At 40.6% G+C, this 24815-nt stretch overlaps 4 protein-coding genes across 9 annotated transcripts; all 4 read right to left on the bottom strand.

Annotated features, from left to right (window-relative positions):
* Positions 1-984: 984 nt before the first annotated feature.
* On the bottom strand, positions 985-4988 carry dynll2a (dynein, light chain, LC8-type 2a). The gene is made up of 3 exons (XM_063492460.1): positions 4811-4988; positions 4155-4298; positions 985-2814 (listed from the first exon to the last, which is right to left on the bottom strand). Exons 2-3 carry the CDS (start codon positions 4284-4286, stop codon positions 2677-2679), a joined length of 270 nt encoding a protein of 89 aa, XP_063348530.1. The 5' UTR covers positions 4287-4298; positions 4811-4988; the 3' UTR covers positions 985-2676.
* Positions 4989-5422: 434 nt separating this feature from the next.
* srsf1a (serine and arginine rich splicing factor 1a) lies at positions 5423-9959 on the bottom strand. Of its 2 annotated transcripts, XR_010095481.1 has the most exons (5): positions 9558-9959; positions 8856-9031; positions 7270-7442; positions 6274-7090; positions 5423-5854 (listed from the first exon to the last, which is right to left on the bottom strand). XR_010095481.1 is itself a non-coding variant. In XM_063492459.1 (4 exons), the coding sequence occupies exons 1-4, from the start codon at positions 9743-9745 to the stop codon at positions 6893-6895; spliced, it is 735 nt and encodes a 244-aa protein (XP_063348529.1). In that variant the 5' UTR covers positions 9746-9959; the 3' UTR covers positions 5423-6892. The 2 variants fall into 2 exon arrangements, 1 of the variants encoding a protein (XP_063348529.1); XM_063492459.1 differs by having other exon boundaries at positions 5423-7090.
* A 3776-nt stretch (positions 9960-13735) lies between these two features.
* On the bottom strand, positions 13736-16705 carry aldoca (aldolase C, fructose-bisphosphate, a). The gene is made up of 9 exons (XM_063493115.1): positions 16671-16705; positions 15965-16102; positions 15622-15833; positions 15474-15528; positions 15195-15355; positions 15023-15106; positions 14756-14930; positions 14175-14374; positions 13736-14076 (listed from the first exon to the last, which is right to left on the bottom strand). Exons 1-9 carry the CDS (start codon positions 16690-16692, stop codon positions 13984-13986), a joined length of 1140 nt encoding a protein of 379 aa, XP_063349185.1. The 5' UTR covers positions 16693-16705; the 3' UTR covers positions 13736-13983.
* Positions 16706-18552: 1847 nt separating this feature from the next.
* Positions 18553-24682, bottom strand: rskra (ribosomal protein S6 kinase related a). 5 transcript variants are annotated; one of them, XM_063493477.1, is made up of 12 exons: positions 24525-24682; positions 22989-23240; positions 22814-22897; positions 22659-22727; positions 21322-21391; positions 20740-20847; positions 20579-20619; positions 20461-20488; positions 20108-20197; positions 19753-19841; positions 19540-19650; positions 18553-19456 (listed from the first exon to the last, which is right to left on the bottom strand). In XM_063493477.1, exons 1-12 carry the CDS (start codon positions 24552-24554, stop codon positions 19208-19210), a joined length of 1221 nt encoding a protein of 406 aa, XP_063349547.1. In that variant the 5' UTR covers positions 24555-24682; the 3' UTR covers positions 18553-19207. The 5 variants fall into 5 exon arrangements, with proteins under 5 accessions (XP_063349547.1, XP_063349550.1, XP_063349548.1 ...); XM_063493480.1 differs by having other exon boundaries at positions 21322-21355; XM_063493478.1 differs by having other exon boundaries at positions 22820-22897.
* Between the last annotated feature and the right edge of the window lie 133 nt (positions 24683-24815).

Raw genomic sequence — 24815 nt, 5'->3', positions numbered from 1 at the left:
CAACAGCCAAAGGCATGAACAAGATCTCTCTGCAGATGGTCTTTTTTGTATGCTGAAGTGCAATCACAATTTTTGCAGAGAAACAAAGCACACAATAAAAAAAACCCATAAAATCTGCTTTTCTGTGATATTAATACACAGCAATGCATGCCATTACACCAGCCCTTAGCCTGACACATAACATCTTGGCTGAAGGTGTTAGTTTCTTCATCTGCCGACAGGTTTTAACGCACACCAAACAGAACCGGCAGCACTGAATACGCTCTGGCCGACAGCATGCGAATCAGTGAAATCAGCTGATGTAGTATTTAAACATAGATTTAGAGAGTTTGGGTGAATGCGGCACATTAACTGGAAAACAAAATGATTCCATAATGACTGAAATGCTGCAAACATAGATGTATAGCACCACATTGTTGATCAGTTGAAACATAACTGACAACTCTTTTGAAATAGCTGGACTTTAATTTGCCTATTTTAAAAGGGTCAAAGCTTTTTAGTTCTACAAATGCACAAACATAAACCCATCAGCAATTTCATTCAAGGTGCTGGAAAGATTCCTGGAACATTTTGGTCCATATTGACATGACGGTATCACACATTTGTCAGCTGCACATTCACGATGAGAATCGCGCGTTCCACCACATTTCAAAGATGCTCTGTTGGATTAAGACCTGGAGAGTGCTGAGCCTGTTTTAGTACAGTGAAATCAGTGTCGTGCTCATGCTGAAAGGGATGGACATGTCAGCAACAACACTTAGGTAAGCTGTGGCATTTAAATGGCACTCAGTCGGTACCGAGGTATCATCAGGAGTATCATTTTTGCTTTAATAATGCAACCTGGGAAGTGACCCTCAAGTTTAAAAAAAAAACTAAAATACTGTGAACACCAACATATTTAAAGTCAGGCACTCGCATGCATGGGTACAAAAAACACTGTTGAAGCTCAGATTTGCCACAGAGGGACAGAATGAAAGACCACAGTGTAATAAGTCAACAATTTATTTTATTTTATCGAGTTACATGGTTTTGGTTCTGTAGCAACCTACTGTATTTATTTCTGATGAAGTGCAATTGTACTCAAGCCAGTTACAGTTGAGAGCAATGACAGGCACACGTTTTGTGCAAATTTAACAGCATTGGAACGGCTCCTACATATACACAGCAAAAATACATGCCAGAGGAAAACAATACCAAATCTGTTTACATTGACAATAGTTAGGAAGACGTCCCTCAAAAACGAAAGAAAAAAAACTTAGAGAGAAACGATGTCAAACCAAGCTAACACTTGAGATACACATTTCACCCGTAGCTCACATAAAGGAGGGAACATCTGAGAAACATTCGGCCTTTATCCGTCATCTAGCTCTGTGCACGAAAACCCTCAAATCTGTCCTCACAGACAACATATTTAATCAGAACGCAAATACTGTGCATCGCCATTTCAAACTAGTTATGCAGACATTACAAAACGAAAAGCCAAAAATCTGAGATAGACAAGACGAAGCCTGCTTCTTGTTGTTTTGAAAAGTCCCAACTCTGAATGCTTTGTCCTTACCTCATGTCTGGCAGTACACTGGCAATGCAGAACTAAAGGCTTTGTGGGGGGGATGCGACTTAAAAAGGTAGCCACAAAAGACGTCACAACCTGAAACACATGGGCGTTGGTAGCCTTGGTGGAGTCGACTGCAGATGCTTCATCTAAACATTGTCCTAATGCTGCTTTATAGCAATTACTGGGACAAGACACACTTAGCCCAGGCCATTATTCACAAACTCAAAGGTTTAACAAAAATAATAATAAAACACACAAAAGTGTCCAAGAAGAGCTTCCATTTGTCTCCTATATAACGTTTAAATAATCTGTGGTAAAACATGCAGGAACACAGGATTATAAGACTCGAGTCCGAGTAGTTGAGATGGGAAATTTGGGTAGCCAGTCTCTAGTGTCATAAGTCGTACATTACAGGTTAAGGTCTGTGTATGGGAGGCTTATCGGCCCCCATCGTTCTTCACAGTGAAAATTTAAGAGCGGTCGAACTGAAAATCCCTGCAAATGATTGCACTGACTTGTGTTGGGTCCAAAATGTGACATCTTTTCTGAACACGGCTGCAATAATTTCACTTCTGTTGTGGGTCTGTCTTAAATCTCAATTGAAAACAGTGGAGATACTGAATCGCGTGCATCTTCAAGAAACTTAATTCCTTGGAAATTGGCAGCAGAGATAACAAACCCCATTATTTGTTTTCTTTATATGATCACAGGTTTATGTGGACGATGATTTGCTAAACCGGTGCACGCGGGATGGTTTTACCATCAAAATCAACAGAGTCTCGTAACGGGGTCTGGCAATGCCACTTGAGAAGGAAAGCGGATGCACCACTACATTCTACAGCTTTCCTTTCACGTACAATCAAGGGCCACATTGAAATCTTTTACAACCTAGAATTTAACAGCATCAACAAAAACTACTTCCGTTGCATTCAAATGGCAACTATCAAAAAGTAAACTTACTGTAACATACATATTAAATAGTGTATAGTCCATGCAATTGCGCACGGCCGGTTTTGCATCGTTATGGTATGTCGTTATTAGTGTATGGGAGACATCAGCCACCAGTGCATTTCCGATTTAGGTTCAGGGAGAAAAACTCCTCAATACCCATCAGAAACTTCTCAGCCTGACTTGAAGAGCAAGATGGCCACCTGGCCCAGATAAAAGTAAATGAAATGCTTCGTCTCGTGGGTGACGTAGCTGCCGAAGTTCCTCCCGACAATGCAGTGCCAGGTGGGGTTGTACTTCTTGTCAAACTCCTGAAAAGAGTCAAGAGGACGACAACAATCAGGGTCCAAGTTACTTTATATGGATTGGATGGATTTATATTGTATAGAGGTCATGCCCAACCTTAACTTTCCTGAAGGATTAATTAAAATATTATTAGTTACATTGACATTATAGCACATTTAATGCCTGCTTTTTTCTATATCAAACCACTGAGTTTCAGTTTCAGTTAAAGCTATTCAATAAACTGGATAACTGTCTCCATACTGTGGTCCTCAGCAGGAACATGGGAGTTGTATGATCTGCAGCGGGAAATGCAAAAATAGTTGATAATCTGTAAGCGGTAATTTGTTATTTTGATCATTTATTTAAACAAGTTTAACATTCATGCCAATATGCTGCAGGCAAGTGTATATGAGAACTAGAAACAGACTTGCAACAGCACACAAAAACCTGCTTAGCCAGGCTTTTCATAAGAAAAACATTACAGTTTTACTTGTTTATTACTACTATCGCTTTCCTTTTTCTTGTTACTTTGTGCATTAGCAGCCAACAGTTTGAAGTTTTTGTACTTCTTCTTAAAGCACTCTATAAATAAAGGTTTGAGTTCCACTCTTGTATTGGGAAATTGACGCACATAAAAACAAACAAATCTAAAGCTTTTTTTATTCTAGTTTATGTAATTTGGTGTAAGAGCGTGTGCTCTTAAGGGGGCCTTACAAACAGTACCAATGGGCTAGAGTGGAAATGACCAAGGACACATAACTTATTTACCATCAGTTTTAATGCATTTCTATTAGCCCCTTTCCCCTCCAGTATATTCTGGATTCAAATGTTATACTTCAAACCCTTTATTTTAAATCTTTAATAATTTATTTTTGCTTATTTTAATCTACTGATGTCGTATAAGTGAAGTTGAAACCAGTTGACCAATTAAAATCATGTCCAGTTGACACATTAAAGTAAAACACACATTAATGAATCAATGATTGTATGTACAAACTGTAGGTTTTAAGGTTTAAGGTTTTTGCATAGTGACAAAAACTTTTGTATTAGTACTCAAGTACGATTATGCCTCTTAGTAAGAAGTCAGTGAGTGCCATACAGTCTTCATGCTCTTGTGCTGCCACTTCTGACTAACTGTGCCATGTGTCACCAAATTCTAAAAATCCTGGAAACGCCCCTGCTTTGGAGGAAGGATTTTTAAACGTGCCAAATGAAAAGAAAACCCTGACTATGTCTTTGATCACGTGTCTCATCTCCATGCTGGGCAAAAATAGATGTGAGAATGTGTTAGTGTCTCAATTTGCTGATCGTGCTCTGTCGATGAGAGCTCTGCTTGGATCCATCCATGCACCCCCTCCTGTCTCACCTTCTTGATGTAGGCTGCAATGTCCTTCTCTATGTTGTACTTCTCCATGGCCTGGGTGGCACAGTCCACCGCGTCCTGCTGCATGTCCTCGGACATGTCTGCGTTCTTGATCACAGCTTTCCTGTCAGTCATGGTTGAGGATGCCTGCGGAGGAAGAAGGGAGCACGTTCACGCACTGAAAATTAACACCGCACGTGGTGAAGGGGACGGTTTAGGCCAGCCCGGACCATCGCAAACACCATAAGCAGAAAACTGGCCATTTGGCAAAGCGTTTCCCACCAATCCCACTCATCTGAATCTACAACTCATGGCTGTGTATTTGTGCCCATATGTTTGATCAGACGGTGACTTGAGCGTTTGCAAAGATTGAGTGCGAAACTTGATACAGGTGGAGTTAAATTACTTGGCAAAAATCACTTTCGGATTAAAGCAGCTTCTGCATCAGGAGGGCAAAAGTATCAAAATATGCCCACTCAAATATAGAATCCGCCAAAATACGCCAATACAACCTACATATCCAATCATTCAAAATGCAAAGAGGCATACAGGAAAAGATCATCATGTAAGAAAAAGAAAAATAACTCGAATCAGAAATATGTCAAGACATGAGAGTCAGTATTTCCCCCCCCTCAGATTATGAAAAATATGCAACCCACCTTTTCTCGAGCCACCTGAAAACACTCCTTTCCAAAAATAAGTAGCCTATTTCACCCAGCCGGTGGGCAAGGTTAGGATGATGCTGCGGGTAATTGCTTTTTAAAGATTTACACAATAAGCATGTAGGTAGGTTGGCTCTCCGCTGTGCTCCAGCAGCTCCCCGCCCCTCTGCTGTATGCTGAACCCTGCCATTGGCTGGGCAGCAGCTTCCCCGTGTGTTGCAAGCGTTTTTCTCCAGCTCCTGTCTGCCGGCATCTTATTTCATCCCACAATGCATCATTCACGGTATACACCACCGACTGTGGGCTAAAAGGAAACGAGACCACGGCGCACGGCAGGCATCACTCGGCTGTGCGTAAAAGGCCCTTTCATCAGTCACCGTCACAGCTGAGGGACACGAGAGCTTTGAATAATGAACACGGGCAGGCTGCTGTGGTGGTGTTTCATGTCCACAGCTGCTCCCCTGCCTTTGTTTCCTAACTCCATGGTTATCCTTAGTTGGTTTACGTTTGTAACCAAATGTAATGAAGGAGATCAAACAGGTTTATTTTATTAATGGTAAAGAATTCATGCTTGGGTTTATGTTGGAAATAAAGACAAACTAAATGTCCTTGTTTCAAAGTGTTTTATTGAAAATGCTAAGAGGAAGAAAAAAAAGATTAAGCAAAATTAAAAACATACAAACTACACCCATGTGAAACCCCTTTCCCAACCTCCCCAATTTTAATTCCTTCATACCAGGCATCTACGACTCCATCCTTTGATCCAACTTCCTGGTCCTCAGTTTCGTTTTCTTCTAATAAAGCCATTATCCCTGAAAACCTTTAAAAGATAGGCAGGATGGGGGCCTAATAATAAAAAAATGTTCTGAGACTCCCATTTGGTTTTTTTTCCTTTTTTTTTTAAGTTCTGATATCAACTCATCTGAATCCTGGAAAACTGATCCCGTTCCGAGCATCCATCCTTGCCTATCCCTTCCCTAATCGATCCACTCATCCAGCTCCAAGGATTGGGATCCACTGAGCCACTCCTCCAATCAAAACCTTGAAATACCAGGAAGAAAATCAGAGGCAGACCGTTAGAATAAAATGTCAAGATTTGGGGGCCTATTTTTTTGTTGTTTTTTTAAGCCATGTTGAAGCACTCATGTCAGATTCAGATTTTTAAATGCCACTGAGCACAAAAACAATCACTCCCTGAAAACATTTAAACCAATGAGGATATTTAAGTGAGACACTTTGCATCAAAGTAGTGAATTCACTTTTTTTCCCCCACATTTGACAGCAAAGATGTTACACTTACATCACAACACTTGATTTAGGACTGCTTATTCTGTCACAGGTCAGAAGTAGCATGTTAAAAACTGTATATATAACAAAGTACAGCACGTGGCTTTGTTAAAATGACATGCATGATACAGCAACCGATCAGAAACGTTCAATTTATGGAATATGAAGCGTACCATTGCCTCGACCTGATTGCTCCTAGATGTCCTATCCTGACCATACAAATGAAATGTTCTCCACAATGGTTTTATTCCAAATCACTTTAATCCTTCTCTTCAGATGTCTAAAGGAAGACACAAGGGTAAAATACAGTTAAGCATCGGGCTCCCCGTCCAAACAGCCCACCCCACATATCCAACGAGAAGGTTTTTTTTTTTTTCTTTATATATATATATAAGAAAAAAAAACAAAGAACAAAAACAAAACTTCAAATTTTCAGTACTTGCAAAAACATTGAGTGAAGGTTATAAACAACTCAACATTTTTGAAGTTCGACACAGCACAATTTCTACTGTTGCAAAACTTTAGGACAGAAAAAAGGGAGCGAGAGGTGGAGAGAGAGGGGAGTGGGAGGGAGAGAAGAAGGGACAAAGCTGCAGGAGACAGAGGGGAAGGGTTGAAGCACGGGTAGGGGTGGTACAACTACATACCAAGATCATCCACAAGGACACCAGGACAAGAAAAAGGAGGGGGGGGGGGGAATTAAAATCAATAGCTGACATCTGGAGAAACTCATAGGAGGTAAAAACAGGAGGGTATACATCAAAAGGAGCAAAACATCGACGGCAGAAAAGTTTAGGAACGGGAGCGAGAGCGGCTGTGACGGGGTGAGTAGCGGGGAGATCCTCTGCCACGACCACGGGAATTGCTGCGACTGCGGCTGGCGCTCCGACTGCGGCTCCTGCTCCGGCTGCCACGGCTGCGAGAGCGTGATCTTCCGTAACTTGGGCTGCGGGGACCGTCTAATTTCACACGAATGTAAGCAGTCTCTCCCTGGCAGACACAAGAGAACTTGACATTGAAAAGGCATACATTCCTGCCTACGGTGGAAATGCCACAGATGGAATTAAGGGCTGGCTGTTGTTCTCGACACGTCACGTTTCCTGACGTACTCACCTCAGCACAGCAAAGCAAAGAACAATTATCCATGATGCTAAAAATCATACACATACCTCATGGGAGCGGAATTTGGTGTTGTCCAGCTTGCGAACGGCATAGGTCATGTCTTCTTTGCGCACAAATTCTACAACTCCAGTCCCGTCTCTGTAAACGTCGGCGTAGCAGACGTCGCCTGCCTCACGCATGTGGTCCTTCAGGTCCTGCCAGCTGCCGCTCTGAGGGAGCCCTGAAAAACACCAACATTACGTCAACACACACAGTGAACCCTCCAGCTGTGTTTATGCACACAGGGATGAATGTTTAAGAGCCCCAGAGCTGGTCTGTTTCAGATTTAGTCATTTAACACCAAGATACACTAAGATTTGCTGCTGCGTTAATAAGTAAAAGACAAATATTTTATTTAAAAATGTGCTGGTTCTGATTACTTTTACATATTTAGTGTGCACTGCAGCCAACTACCATGAGATGGTTTTCATTTTATACAGATTAAGGGAAATTTTACTCTCTGGCCAGATCCAGTCGATAAAAATAACAGCTCTCTGATGTCTGTCTGCTTTTTGTGACTGTCAACTTGTCCACTGAGAATTTACATCACAATCCACCCCCCTTCTTATTAAACTTCAAAGCAGCATTACAGGAATGATTCCGCGACCGTTAGTATAATCGAAGCCCTAGATGTAGATATCAGTGGCTGCCACCAATAAAGAAGATCACATTTATCCTTAGGAGTAGTCAATGTTTTTGAAGTTTTCTTACATCTAAAACATTTTTACCCCAACGGGCTACCTAACACATACACAGAAATATGAATCTACTACCCCAGTCATGAAGTCATGTCACTGGCTCCCAGTTCAATACATAATTACCTTTAAAATCCTTCACAAACATTTAACCGTTTGGCCCATCAGTATGTCTGACTGGCTTAATGTCTATAACCCAGTTACAAGTTTCAGGTAATCAGGTGCAGATCTTTTAAATGTTCATAAAATTAGACCCAATGATGCTGAGGGTGCCTTCAGTTACTGTGGTCCTGTTTTTTGCAACAAAGCCGCCATCTGACCTGAGATCAAGTTCAACTGTGTCTACATCCAAAAACAGACTAAAAAACTTTTTATTCTCAGTGGTTTACACTTAACTGTGTGTTTAAAATGTAGTCTTATTTCCTTGTAAAGTTCAGTTGTCTTTTGAGGTTTTCTTGCATTAAGGCATTGCAGAGCTATGCTATTTATTTTTAACTTGTAGCTAGGCACATCCAGTTGACGTGTAACGTAATGTGCTATATAAACAAAACTGACAAAGGGAAATCACCATGTGTTTGAGAAAAAATATTTAACCACTTGAAGTTATCAAATGGCCAGAAACAACAGCAACACAAACTTCTGTCCCTGTCTTAACTCTATCCAGGTAGACTGTGCTTACCTGCAGTTACTGCCCAAAGGCTCATAGGCAAAAGCGTTCAAAGACAGTCTTAAAACCGCTGAAACACTGTACAAGAGATTTTGTTTCCATAACATAAACACAAAAACGTTCATGTCTCTCAAAAACTACACTCACTATAAACATAAAAATAAAATAACCCCCCCCCCCCCTTCAGACATACAAATAACTGCCTGGTATTGCATATTTTTGGTTTGTTTACCTGACACAACGACCCTGTACTCAGATCGTCTGGAGGGGGGTCCATATCTGCCTCTGGGCGCTCCTCCGATCCCAAACCCTCCTCTGGATCCCCTGCCGCTCCGAGGAAACTCCACTCGCAGTCTGTAGCCGTCGTAGTCGTATCCATCACGTCCATAGACGGCATCATCAGCGTCCCTATTAAATAAAACAGTTTCGCCTTAGACATAAACAAATGCACGACGGAACAGGCTTGCAACACGCAGGCAGCCATGTTAGCGGCTAGCTTTATTACTTAACGTCCACTAATCCGCTTTGCAGATTCAATCGCAGCATTTTAGTCTCATGAAACTTTTGTTTCATGAAAAAAATATAACGATTGGCCAAATTAACATGTAGCAAAGCTTAAAGCTGCGAGTGCTTTGATGCAAGTCGTCTGCAGCGAAGAGGGTGTATTAATCTCCAGCAACATGCACATTAATACCACAAAGGCACCAAGCTTCAGCGCAGAAAAAACGGGACACAGGCGTATACAAACTAAGTCGAAAGCGAAAGTAGCACGCGCGCGCGCACACACAAACCAAATTTAATTACGGCAATAACAGAAAAGAAAACATCCAGGAAATAGTCTGAGCCCTAAACAACGCGTTAGCACACACACGAGTTTGTTAGCAACACAATGGGACCGCCTCGGGCCTGGCGCGGCTAACCGTTAGCTTCTTACCTGGGGTCTTCGAATTCAATAAAGGCGAACGGGGGCCCCCCTCTCCGGTTCTTCAAGTCGATATCTCGAATCGTCCCGTACTTGTAGAACACGTCTTCCACATCTTTTGTGCGTATATCTGGCGGGAGGTTTCCCACGTAAATTCGGCAGTCGTTGTTCCCAGCGGGGCCTCGCACAACACCCGACATCGCTGCTAACTCAAGCTAACAGTTCGCTGTTTGCAGGATTCTTAAGCGCCTGCGAGTGGTCGAGCCAAAAAGAAAAACGAGAAAGCAATCAAATGAGCGCCGTTTTACGCTACACTGTGAAGGGTATTTACTGAGCAGACAATACTCCCGACGAGGTGACTCCTACCCTAGCGCGTTTTTTTTTTAACCGAGCAGGGCACCGGAAACACTACAGCCGAGTCTGACACATCCGCCTTAGAAAATAGTCCGACCATATCCAAAGCTATCAATGTTTTTGTTAATAACATTTGTCGTCAAATAATATATATTATAATATCATATAATGCACATCGCTTATAATGCAAGACTTGCTATATTGGTATTATTTCTATATAATATAAGCATCAGCTAAATAATAAATGTTTTATAAATATAGATACTTACCAATAGGCTTATAATTTTGCTTTAAGTATATCATTTTTACCAGCTGTTAATTCAAGAATATAATTAATATAATTTATTCAATAATATAGCCCAGAATGGGGAAGAAAAGTGATTTACGTGATATTCAATGTGGCATGGTTGTTAGTGCATGACAGCCTGGTTTGCATACCTCAGAAACTGCCTTATGCTGTGATTTCCCCACACCACCACCACTAGAGTTTACAGAGAATGGTCTCAAAACAAGAGAATAGCCACTGAGCAACAGTTCTGTGAGCAAAAATGCCTTGTTAATGCCAGAGGTCAGAAGAGAATGGTCACACTGCTTTCAGCTGATAGAAAGGCAACAGTAACTTAAATTCCACTCATTACAACGAAGGTATGCAGAAGAGCATCTCTGAAGATAAAACAAATGAAATACTGAACAACAGATAATAGAAAATCGGAAAAATGTTGCCTTATCCGGATCCCCACCCAGTGGCCCCACCTGGCAAGACTGCCCTATGTTGATAATAATGTAATAAGGTTGCAGAAAAGCTGCTGCCAATCCCTGGACAGACCACTAATCCTTTTTTGTCTTTACTGAACAGGTTTGCGCTTAAAGCCAACTCCATTCTGGGAATGTGAATCTTAAGCTTCTTCTGCTCAGCTCTGCTGAGAATCATTAAAGCGATGGGTGGGACTTCAGCCAATCAACCAATCAATTAATCAATCAGTTAAAGCAGATTATTATGGATTTCAAAATCTTATTTGGTTTTCATATATACCTATTTTCAGTGATATCAACTTTAACAGTGGAAAATTAGGTAGGCATATAATTCTTTTCTTTCTCTCTTTTTTGCCATATTTTTCAACTATCCTATATTTGACAACAGCATAATAAAACTGGAAATTCTGTTTTTGGTGTATTTCTAGTGGCCCCATATGGCCACCGCTATGAAAGAAATTCTGGAGGTGCCCTTGGTACCTAGGTCCAAGTTAAGGACAAAAGGAGTCTGTGTTTTTGAGGTTGTGGCTCCCAAGTTGTGGAACTCACTTCCAATGCACTTAAGATCTGTGGACACACCTGATACTTTTAAAAAGAAGCATAAAACCCACCTGTGGACTGCTTTTATTTAGTTTTAGTTTCTTTTTATACTGTCTTTGTAGTTGCATCTTATGTTATAGTGTAGAGCCCTTTGTGAAAATAGGGTAAAGCACTAGAAAGGTGCAGAGGTGGGAACTAACAAAGCACAAATACTACATTACTGTACTGAAGTAGACTTTTCGGGTATTTGTACTTTATTTGAGTATTTATTTTTCTGACAACTTTTTACTTTTACTCCCTACATTTTAAAACAAATATCTGTACTGTCTACGTCGTACATTTTCAAAACAGACTCATTACTTTTGGTTCAGCGGTATCATTTATAGCTTTGGGAGTCAACGCAGGCCGGAAGGAGTGCAGGTGTCCATTAGTTGTGTTTGCATTGCTTCAAAATGTGGCCAGCTCTACAGAAAAGGAGGAAGCATGAAGTGAGTGACGTTTTTTTTAACTGTCAGGTAATTTCAAATTCAACATTTCTATCAGCTCAACAAATATCAGCAAACACACTAACTGTTTGTGTGCAGTTAGTCACAGTCTGTCTGGGAGCTGAAGGTGTATTAGCTAACTGCAAGCTAAAGGTGTATTTCCAGGGGAGAGAAAAGCGTGCGAGAAAACTTCACTCAGAGATGGAGAAAGATGTAAGAAAAGACAGGAGAGGAAGAAGAGAGGTTATATTTAAAGGTATTTTGCTCGGTGACGCTTGATAAACTTCAAATTTAAAACTTACATATAATGTCATAATTTTAACCACATATAGGATATTTCTGCAAAACAAACTAAGCTGTACTAACTTTGTGTTATGCAAATGTCACATGAAAATTTGTATGGGAGGCAGAGGTTAGTTTGTCGTACTGTGGTGAATCTATTGCGTTGGTTTACATCAACAGTAGTAGACTAATTTGCATTTAAGATGATGATGGTTCAGTTAATTCACAGAATTCTACCTTCATACCAACTGTATACAGTCTAGTATGAAAACAATATGCAGTGGACCCTCAGTATAGGAAATGGAAATCAGCCAAGATAGCTGTGAAACATCTGATATTATCTTGTTGAATTCAGTTGTGTAAGGGAGCAACAGCTGATCACAGCATGTACATTAAGAAGCATCTATATATACATTGTGAGATGTGGTTCTTTTCCCTACGCTGAGACACTACACCAGCTGAATCTCACTGTAACCCCTTACTGTACTAGTTTAGCGGTTTAAGTGGGGAGGCAGTGTCACCCTCTACAATGTAGGCAACAGAACATTTTTTCAAATTCTCTTGATGCTTGTGTACATACTGAGTACATTCATTAGAATTTAGATTCAAATATTTGTAATCTCATGTAGTAATATTATTTTATTTTTATATTAATATAGCACAAATAAATTAAATCCAGGGTCTTTCTGTGTGGAGTTTGCATGTTCTCCCCCTGTTTGCCTGGCTTCTCTTTAGGTACTTTGGCTTCATCCCACGATCCAAAGACATGCAGTTAGTGGGGTTAGGTTAATTGAATGTGAACATGAGTGGGAATGGTTGTCTGTCTCTATGTGCTAGCTCTGGGACAGACTTGCAACCTGTCTAGGGTGTATCATGTCTCTTGCCCTAATACAGCTGGGATAGGCTCCAGATATATATACTGATGTGTCAAAACATTATCAAGGGTACATCACACTGTTTTGTAGCAAACTGTTGTGAGTTTGTTAGTTTTTCTTATTAAAAAAAGAAAGACTTGAACCGGGCTTGAAATGAAAAACAAAATGTCCATAAATATTTGAAAGTGACATTTTGAACTATTCAGAGTTACACATATGTCAAACTACAGAATGGTGGAAATGAACTGTAACTGACAAAGAATATCACAGAAGCGCTTCAGCATCACGTGCCAGATGCCTTTTCTAGACATTTGACACATCAGATAGCATACAGAATACCCTTAAATTACAGGGTTTGAAAGATGAAAAAAAAAATTTAAAAAGTGAAAACGAATTTTCTCCACATAGTGAATCAGTGTCTGTTGTCTTATAAAGAGCGTGACATACCATTAACCTTCATAAAACAAAACATCTCAATCAGACTTTACTAGAACACAGTTTTATTGCCTCAATACTTACATTTGAAATATGTTTATTAGACATATAATGCTACTAAGAATGATAACACACATCAGCATGTGTTGTATATTACTTATTGAGCTGATTGTACTTCATACCTGGGGACTGTAGATGCAAATTAGCTTCAAGCTAATTCTCTTACAATATGTCTATTTGTGCATGTTCACTGCTAACTAAATAAAGAAACTGAACTACACAAATCCACTTTTTCTGTCACACAAGCACAGAAGCTTCACATAACAACTTCTAAATAATAGATTAGGAGCTGTATCATATAGATTCAGCTTCTTTAACTATTTAGTTAACTGTGTTTTGAGTCGAACTAATATCATTACTCTGGAGCACATGTTAGGCCGACATTGCAATATTAACTGCAGGATTTAAAGCTCTAGTCAAAGTACTGCCACAACACAAGTAAAGCATAAGCCTTTCATTCAGCACATGTGTTAGAAACACCCAAGGCCATGTTCTGATTGTTCTCATTTGTCAAGGCAAGATATTTCATTTAATATCATTATGTAGGCCAATATTCTGAAATAACCTAAGAATATGCAGTACAGCTCCTCTGTAATATATCTTGTTATGGTGTGGAAGAACACACTGCTAGTTAAAATGTTCTTTTTATACTCTTCAATATGCATGGCAGGAACCGTAAATGCGCTGGCCAGCCTCGCCATAGTTATCTCCACCGGTGTACTTTCCCTGACATGCCAGACTGTTCACCTGCAGACACAACAGAGAGCAAACAAGCAGAGAAACGTCATACAAATAGCAGCTGGTTCTTTTTTTATGTGTGCATTAAAAAAAAGACTGGAAGGTACCTCTGCTCTCTTGATGAACTGTTCAGTGGCGGCTTTCTCGTTCTCTTTATGTCCTCTCCAGGCTCTGAGTGCAGACGCCTGCAGGGCTCGTCCGAAGGAGAACGTCAGGACCCAGGGTTTGGGCAGAGGGCAGTTGTTGATGGCATTAAGGTGGATAGAGGCCTCCTCTTCACTCTGACCTCCTGACAGAAAAGCAATTCCTGTGGACAAAAACATGAATTTGTTCTGTTTGGTTTCTGCACACGTCTCTGTTTCTAAACCTCTAAATCAGCACATCAGCACTGTAACTGCAATAAGTTAATTAACCGATTCGCACTACAACCTGGTCTGCCTCTTATCTGTAGTTATTTTTATTTAATTTAATAACTGTACAGTACTCTCTGTATATAGTAACCATTGTCCTTATGTAAATATGTAAGAAAAATTGTGTATGTTTCTGTTCTGTATCCTGTGTACTGTTTGTTTGTATATGTGTCTTTCTGGCTGCTGTTACAACCAAATTTCCCCTTGTGGGACAATTAAAGGATTATTCTATTCTATTCTATTCTATTCTATTAAATGAGAGCGTCATTTTAACTTACCTGTCACAGCTGGGGGAACTGTGCGGCGCAGAGCAGTGAGGGTTGCCATTGCAACCTCCTCTGGGCTGTACTTGGTGGAGGAGCTGTGTCCAGGGGTGACCATGTTGGGTTTGAGCAGAGTGCCTTCGAGGTACACGTGGTGGTCTGACATGGCCTTGTACACTGCAGCCAGGACCTGCAACACAGACGCTGTTTTACTAAAGAAGCAGCAGAGTGGTACAGAATGTCTGAAAAACCCATAAAAGTAACAGTGCAACCAATCCCTACCTTCTCAGTGACATACTGGCAGCGCTTCAGGTCATGATCACCATCAGGCAAAATCTCTGGCTCTATGACGGGCACGATGCCATGCTGTTCAAGGAAAAAAAGATGATCAAACACTGTATATGCATTAGATCACAGTGATGTGTGGATAGGCATTTAGGCTTAGAGTTCTGACCTGCTGGCAGATACTAGAGTAACGTGCAAGAACATTCGCATTTTCTGTGATAGCCAGCTTTGATGGATTGACGTCACTAATTTTGAGCACACAGCGCCACTTTGCGAAGATAGCGCCGTCCTTTTTATACTGCGCACAACGCTCAGACAATCCATCCAGACCTGTGGAGAAGGGTAAAAAATACAAAGGAAAAAACAGAGAAGGGAAATGTTCATAAATGGGAAATTGTGGTGATGAAATGGTTGATATCAGCAGCGGTCCAGTGTGAGTCTGACTGACCCTGTGTGGTGGTTTCTCCACAAGTTCCTGCCAGGGGAACAACACCTTTGTCAACCTGAAGAATGCAGACAATGATTTGAATTAAAATCCAAACCCATCAGCATAAAAAGTTGATAACATAAACAGATTTAATCCTAAGTGGTCAGACCTTGACCCCAACCAGGATTCCCCTGTCCCTGATCATTTTGACAAAGGGAATGCCATTATCAGAGTGTTGGTACAGGGTCTCGTGGAAGAAGATGACCCCTCCGATGCAGCTGTTGATGCGATCGTCCGCACTGAAGAGGATCTGCCGATACTGCCTGCGGTTCTCCTCCGTGTTCTCCACTCCGACTTGAGCCAGCCGCTTAGCCATACTGCCTGCAGTGGGTGTATTGTCAGTGACATTTGAACGAGGTGATAGCTTACACTCTTTGATTGGATGGGCTTGATCAGCGACATAAGGTGTGCACTCACTAAATGTGCATGTTTAAAGAAGGAGTGCTACAGACCTACAGACTCATCTGCAGCCAGGATGCCCTTCCCTGGAGAAACTATGCGTAAAGCGGTCTCATGCAGCTCCCTCTTCTGAGCCTCGGAGAGCGTTGGGAACTGATGCGTCATCCTGAGTGACTGATTGTCTGAGCAGCCTTTGGAAGAAGATTTGACTGATTATTATTCAGTCATTAGCAGCTAAAAAGGGCAGACACTGAAGTGGAATCAAACAGAAAATCAGTCCAGTTTTATCTAGATTTCACACCCGTCCTCCTATCGTCTATCTACCTTAAAGATGTCAGAGCTTGTTTGATTTGCAGGATACAGTAACAGCAGATTGATCCATATTGGTACTTTTCCAATAATGAGCGTGTTTGCAGCTGTTTATAAAGCTTTGAGTGCATCATTGTTTGGTAATGTGAAGAAAAGGTTTATCACTTTAACGCCCTTTAATAGTAAGTGCAGGCTTGGATGCCATTCTGTGATTTTCACAGCACTAGGCTAATTACGTGGGGAAAAACGCAAGACCACAAAAATCTTTAATCAGAGTCAGATACACAGTTGATCAAACACTAATAGCAGTGTAAAAAATATATGAAATTGTTAGAGCTGCAGCACAAATCTTCAAAATTTAATAAAATCTAAAGGCAGCTTGTATTTCAAGTTTGTGAAGACAGCATTAAAATCAGTTGAATATAAAAATAACAAGATAAAAGCTCTTACCTGAAATTAAGATGTGCCTCATCTACTGACCCGATGAACACTGATGGAGCCTCCCTGCCAGCTTTAGTTTGTATCTAGCTCAAGTGTGTCACACCTCACAAGCCAACACCCCTGGGCGGAGCGTGTACGCCCACCTTTGCCCCACATGAATAAAAAAATGTGATGATTCATTGTTCTATTTAAATATAGTGATTTTTTATAATTCATTTAGCTCTATTTTTATCACATTGATATAGAATTTTTCACATGGCCACACTCACTTTGACTCAGCAATGTTTAGAAACGTGGCGTTTTAAACTGGTTTACTTTATTTTTTACATGCAAATTGTTTTTAATAATGCTTCCCACATGTTCAGGTTGCCTGCAAAACACAAAATCATGTATTAAGTCAGAACCTTCTGTCCAATAAGAGCCTAAATGAGGCGTTTAACCACACCCCGTGGTGTGCTATTTTTACTCTAATTAGTAAAAATGTGCCCTGAGGACAGTTTGAAATCTCCTGATAATTTGATCTTCACCCTCAAATTCTCAGGGGTGTTTGAGTCTCCGAGCAATTCGTGCACTCAGTGGCTTTTCCGCAGCGCTTTAAACTGTGAAGAAAATGATGGAAAGTTCCAGAAATGGAAATCATTTCCAGGTTCCAGTCAGTGTAAAAGTGGGCCAAAATGGGCCAAATCAGAAGGAAATTAGGTCAACTAGATCATTTCCACTATGAAGAGCAGGTTTTCAGCCATTTTTTTTTTTTTGCTTCTTTATTTTGTGTAATTGGCTTCTGTTTGAAAATGAAAAGTTTCAAATAATAATAATTTGAATAATAATAATGTGTATGGTTTAAAAAGTTTAAAATGCAAACTTGAACGATGCTTATCAACTGCCAGTCGGGATCATTTCATGGCTTTTGAATTTGATTGTGACTACTTGGGTGTCAATCTGTGTCTTTGTGCACATTTGCAGGATAAGCTGCATGAACTAGATGTTTTCTGTTGTGTTCAGTTATGTAATGTTACTATTTGGTGCGAGTCTGTGGGATGGCCCTCCAGGATTTCAGGGGACTCCTCTCTTCACTATTGTGGGTCAGTGTGCCTCTAAAAGCAGATATGGGTCAATGGACTGCCTGCCACTATACAGCCACAACACAGGCATGGTGGACCTGTCTAAGACAGGGGCCTGAGAGGGAATTCAATGTCAGGAGGCAGTGGTGGGAGGAGCTGGTGCACTCCCATTCAGGAGATACAGTTTTAAATAGATTCATGACTTCAAGAAGTACAGCAATTATGTGTGGCTGCCTCCTCTGGGACCCTCGACTTTTTCTCTGTTACCTAATTAAAAGTATCTAATGATGATACTTTATCTGGTCCTCAATTTTCTGTCCTATTATTGGTTGTCCTCAGTGGGTTTGTGAGCGCTCCTGTAAATAGGCCAAACCAAGGCTGAAAGTTGGCCATAGTGTATCCAGGTACACTTAGATACCTGGGATAAGAAAAGTGCCCAACAGAAAATACAGCAGGCTCATTTCTGTTTTTGTGCTAGTGCTAATATACAGAAATATAAAAGAAACCCTTTCAGGTTGGTTTTCCCTCATTTTTATTCTATAGAAGCAAAATCATCAAACTTGAAAGAGAGCTGGGTCTTTACAGTGTATGTGACCCTGGGTCACATACACTGTATGTGTATGATCCAGTCCTAACTATAACTAATTAACTAACTATAAGTTTTAAGCTTAATCTTAAAATCCAGAAATGGTTGACTACACAGCAATGGGGAAAACAAGAAAAACATGGTCCACCATTAAACACAGAAATATAAAACCACCGTGTAGCTCTGTGGTCTTTAAACTGTTTCTGGCAAGAAAAAAAAAGCCAAAAAAGTTCAGGCCCCACAATTCTTTTATTAATCATTAACACACCCAGCTTAATCAGTGAAACAAAGGTCAGGAAGACCGTGTTCGTTCAACTCAGTGTCACTCATTTGTTTTTCATCACTGGTCGCTCCTTGTAGCAGCTCTACTCCCCCACCAGCAGGACCTGCACCACAGTTTCACAACCACTGCTCTAACTACATCATAGAGTATTAAGATATAATAAACATAAATAAATGAATACTTTATTTAAAAAATTAAACTTTATTTGAGCAATTGCATTTAAAAACAACAGACAGTGTATATTAAACAACTGTTGGCAACAACATAAAATGACATACAGTTAATACAAGGACACATGTGTATAGAGACATCAAAACCTCACCTTCAGCTGCATCATGGAAGAGACATGCTGAAGTTTCAGTTAAAAATGCATCCTATAACATTAATTGTTAAACTGAACTGTTAATATTTTTCACAAGTATTTAAGAAAAAGTTACTTTAAACTTTCCATTCCAAGAGGTAACATAAGTCTGTAGAGAAACAAGTCTGTTATGGAAATACCATCACATGCAGAATTCATGTATCTAGTGTCCGTAAACACAGATCGATTTTACGCTTTGCAAGTCTGCTCTGCAGCCGATTTTAGGTCCACACTGGCCAAAGTAGGAGACTTTGACTACCCCATGACTTCACTGGGACTCACGGGGGAGTGAAGGATTTGATCACAGTCAAAGTTATCAAAGTAATCCAATGAAAAGCCTCTTGTGGATTTGGCTGCCCAGTCGGGGTGCGTCCTGAGCTCCAGGATGAATTCAACCGGTGTCTTCTGGAGGATGTAAGGGTCGAATGAAGTGCCACGGAAGAACGTCTGCATCTTGAAACACTCCAGATTACGAAGGCGGTTCATCGGATTCTTGCACAAAAGCTACATCAGTATGGTGATAAAGAGATGAGTGTGTCACTATAGCTCTAAGGTGGCTCAAAGTAAAAAGAGCAGCGGATACTGACCTCAGTGAGGAGTAGGATCAGAGCAGAGCTGAAGGTCTCGGGCAGCACATAAGAAAAATCTCTGACCTTTGCCAGCATGCGACAGTGGTCTATTTCTGCCATTAGTGGAAACTACAAATAGAGAAACAAGTGGATTTAAAGCAAAAATAATCTGCACTTTCAGACACTTTTCTACACACAGAGCCATGAAATAGTGAGTTTAAGTGTCTTCACCTTTCCTGTCGCCAGTGAGTATAGCATAATCCCAAGAGACCACCAGTCAGCAGCATGGTTGTAAGGACCACCGCTCAAGATTTCAGGAGCTGCTCACCCAAAACAGAGATCCACACATCCACATATATGTTTATATATATGTGTGTCCATAAAAGGAAAAAGTTAAATGCAGGGCAGAAAATACCTCTTAATAATAGAGCAAAAAGTAATAACATGCAGAGTACATTACAGGTGCATCCCATTCACAACTGGGTCAACTGAATCCAGGGGGAATGAAACGCAGGTGAGGCTCTCATGTTAATGTTAGTCATGGAAAACAATCACAGAGTATCTGTGGCACGACCACAAATCTCACCCATGTACTGGATCGTCCCACATATTGTGAAAGCTCGCCCTCCTCGTTTCAGGCGGCGAGACAGACCGAAATCAGACAGTCGAAGGTGACCTGAATAGAGGCAAAAAAACAAAGAGAGACTGATTTGTAGAAATAAAACCATAAATGTTTCCGTAAGAGGGGTCTTGAAGTTGTCAAGTTTATATTAAAGAGATTTTAAAGAGGTTTTAAGTTAGTGTCTTGCCAAAGCTCCTGAGCTGTGATGTCATGCTTATCTGCTGTTACATGCATTGCATCCGTACTCATCTAACCATGATTTCTCTAAATACTTCAGTCTTAAAAGTGTATCATCAACAACTGCAGAAGAGCATTACCTTGATCATTTAACAGAATGTTCTCCATCTGAAAAAAAAGCATCAAAGCCATAACCATTAAAAGTTCTAAACACATGTGTGGAAGTTACAAGAGTGATTAAAATTAAAAATATCATACTTTTATATCTCTGTGCATGATTCCTAAGTCATGTAGGAATCCTAGAAATAAATCAGAGACAGAGAGCAAGAATTAAATCGCATTAATCCTTTTTTTTTTAACTGTACTGTCCGCTTAAGCATAATTTCTGTGACAGTACAAGTCATTTGATGAACACTAACCCAGTGCACTGCCCAGCTCCGCAGCAATGAGCCGAACCTCTTCCTCCCCAAAGTGGCCCCTCAGCAACCAACAAGTGTGCAGGTCACCAGTACTGCAGTAGTCACACACTGCAGAGGACCAGACACAAAGGCGGAAATAAAAATAAAATAAAGCAATCTGCAAGGAAACTTAAAGTAAAAAAACAAAAAATGATTTGTTCATCCCACTGTGGTTTGGGAAAGGAAGAAGTCAGGAAGAGGGTTAAGTCTAAAACACACATGCTCTTTTGTTAAACATCTTTTAGCCACTTCAGTAATCTTAACTGAAAAAAAACTGAATTTGTGACAACAGTAGGTAAGCAAAGGTCACACAGCAGCTGCAGCCACACTGAGCAGAGGACAGTTTTACCCAGCACGCTCATTAGATGGCACTGCACCTCTTCACTATCCAGAGATTTTTTTTTTAGACTGCTTGGTTCTACAGTTGACAACTTTTTATTCTATGGGAACAAAGACTGGAAAGGGGGAACTTCTCAGGAACAACAAAGGATAGCGGAAGAGGGGAGGGTCAAGCGGTGCCATCGTTTCTATTTATTAACTCACTAATGAAGAGATGGCGCTGCGTCTGCCAGCAGTCCTGCAGATTGTGGATAAAAGGGTGTTTGAGCTGCCGCTGCAATGCAACAGTCGACACACACAGATCGACAGTGAACATTTGGTGAGGGATGCACAGAGAGTTTCCTACAGCGTGAGGACTACGGACTATGGACAGAAACTATGCCACACCACTTATTGTAATCCTTTAAGTGGACCTATTATGTCATTACTTATTTACCGTCTTAAAATGTTATAAATGATGCTCATATTATAGCAAAATTTTAAATACTGAAGTCAGTGTACAGTTCATCAGACTGGTCATCGATTTTCGCTGTGAGTTCTGAGAGTCCACCCACCTGATGACAAACCTTGTGTTTGTAAAGTACAGCCAATCAGAAAAAAAGCTCCCCGAGAGTGGATAAACAGAAGGGGTGCACCAAAGCTATGTATTAGACAGATAAGGATTATTTTGAATTGTGAGTCATGCTTTATGCATGACTCACAACAGTCAAGCCTTTGAGTTTATTGTTAAAGTTAGATCATTGCCACTTGTCCTGACCCTGATTCTTGCATCTTATTTTTCATATTTACCCTTAGCTTGGCTCCGGTCTTGTCTCTATCTCCTGCTCAGTCTGCCCAACAATGCACCCAGCCCTCTGGCTCAGCCATCAGCCTAGACGCCACCTCCGGCAACCCCAAGGCTCATTTCACCTTCGCTATTATTCATTAAAAATCAGCTTAATTTATTCCATTGCCCCTCAGCTGTATCTACACCTGGGTTTGCCTGTTTGCACTCCCTTTCTGGATAGTAGCATCCAAAGACGGCAATATGAAGCTGGAAATGAGCATAATTGGTCCACTTTTATCATCATATTTATAATTGTACATAGTTTGTGCTTTTCTATAATAACCATATAACTACTATTTCATTAAATTTGGAAATTTTTGCTTGACATGAATAAATTCCTTTCAGCAATGATATCCTCTCCAGTTTATAATTTGAGAAGCTCTACTAAGAATATTGCACCTTGACCTATTAGTAAGTATTTATGGCCAGCACATAGACAGTTTATAGCACTCTATAATTCAGCTGTATGCAGATGTAATATTTGTTTATTGGCATAATGAATTTGTTTCTCGTTTATCATTAGCCTCAGCATAGGGGTTCCTACAGGAGCTTAAATTTTGCCCATATATCTGTAAAAAACAATCTCTGCTACAATCCCTATTTACTTGTGCCATGGTTAAAAAAGCTGAACAGGTGACATAAAAATGTATTTGATTATTTAATTTCTACTATTTGAATTTTGTTTCTATCACTGGCATCACTGGCAATGTTGTACCTGAATGATGACTTCCTCTTTTGACTGCTCCAGGACTCCATGCTTCAATAACTCAGACTTTGGCAGAACCTGTATGACAACACAGGAAGAAAATTACACTAAAGATGTCCAAAAGTATCACATTTGTAACAGTCTTTAGTTAATACTGGATTGACCTTAACTGCATAGATCTTCTCTTTGGAAATATCTTTGACTTTTAGGATGGGTCCAAATGAGCCTTTAGCTATGAAGCCCAGGATCTGTAAGCATAGAATTAGGCCCAGTTATCTTTCTGTTTCTCCTAAAGAACTTCTTCTCTTTGCGTCTTTAACTGGGTTGTGTCCGCAGTACCTGGAAATGATCAGGACATCTACGGTGTGGGAACTCGGGCAGAAAGACAGAGATAAAAGCCGGAGGAGTCCGGTCTGCGCCGGACGCCTCAGCGCCGTCCTCTGGAGGCAACAGGAGTCGGATGGGCTGCCTGCTGTCTGCTCCCACAGGGCGAGAAAATACAGCTGAGTGTCCGAGTCTATGAACGATGGAGACCCCCACGTTCGAGAGGAACCCGTGGCTGAATCGACGCTGAGCAGCCGGCCCCTCGCTCTATATTTTAAAAGAAAAAATTATAATATATAATATATATTTACTATTCAGATTTTATTTATCCTCACTTTATGCTGATACTTCTGTACATGCGAATCTATTTTGCATACTGCATTTGTTTGAAACGTGTAACTGCAGAGTATAACTCTGTAATTAAATCTGATAACTATTTGGAAAACACTCCTTGGTCACTTTATTAGGCCCCAACTGGTCGTTAATGCAATCTAATCAGCCAATCACGCGCCAGCAACTCAACACATCTACGCATGTAGACGTGGTCAAGATGATCTGCTGGTGAATGGAAATAATGCATATATTTCTATTCAGTTGCAACTAAAATCAGTAATATTTAATAGTAATGAAAGTGTTTCTTCCACTCTCTGAAAAACAGCAATATGTTTTGTAATACAGCCACATCACAATTATTAACAGCCGGCAGTATCAAAATTTGGCAAGGCAGGAAACCAACAAACACAGAAAAGTATCCGTAGGGACTATAACAAAAGACTAAATAAATAAATAAAATCTGCAGGAAAGAAACATCTGTGTAGCCTTGGAGAGTTTGTGACTGAACACTGGAATAAGAAGGATGCATGACAGGAATAACATCATCAGGACAGTAAAACAAGGAGGCGGCGCTGTGCTTTTGTGGGGGTGTTGTTGTTGTTTCTGGAAATGAATGATGAGCTGGCATCACGAACTCCGCACGACCTGTCCACAATGTGCAGACTGAGGCTTTGTAATCATGCAGAATTGACTTCGTTTTTGTTGAGATTTGAATGACGTAAAATACAGTGCGTTATTGAGCTGAAAGCTTTTACACAGGAGGAATAATGTGAAATACACTCCAGTTATGCTTTTGGCTTTATGTAATATTGATTTAAATACAAACTCAACTTTAAAGCCTCAAAAATAACTAAAAAATACAGCGCTTGGTTAGGTTTTTAGTTGGCATCACTAACTAGTGTTGGAGGTAAATGGGGTAGAAACATTTTGTAGCTCATAGATCACACATGACCCCCCACCCCCAAATAAATAAATAAATAAATAAATAAAAAGACGACAAAAGACGATCTGAAGCTGATTTGAGCCACAGACTGTAGGTCAGAAGGAAGGTCTGTGTCCACTTGTGAGCTGATCAGTGCAGAAGAGACTTTCAAATGCCACTGCCTTTATCTTCTCTTACAATAACCCCATCTAGAGGTCGCTACACTCGACCACTCCGTATCTACAGCGTGTTAAAATGTAAACAACTCCGATCTGCGCCTCATCATACTGACTCACCTTTCGGTTTTTACTGACCTCACCGCCCATCGCATCCTCAGAAACCGGCAGACCCAAGTAATTCAATCAAAAACTAAATGAATAAAATATGTAAGACCACCACAAATCCAGCGTCTCGCCTCGCGTCTGTTCTCACTGTTAGCGTTGCACAGTTGCGTCTCGGCCATGACACCCACGTGTTCGCGGGAAGAGCGCTATTCCGCTCCAGTTACAGCTGTCAGATCAATGATTGATCAACAGACCAAACACACACACTCACTAATAACACTTATTGCGAGATAAGCTGACACA

The sequence above is a fragment of the Pelmatolapia mariae genome, linkage group LG14 (genome assembly GCF_036321145.2).
Source record: "Pelmatolapia mariae isolate MD_Pm_ZW linkage group LG14, Pm_UMD_F_2, whole genome shotgun sequence".
In the NCBI taxonomy this organism is placed as follows: Eukaryota; Metazoa; Chordata; class Actinopteri; order Cichliformes; family Cichlidae; genus Pelmatolapia; species Pelmatolapia mariae.
This window is presented reverse-complemented; position numbering and strand designations above follow the sequence as displayed.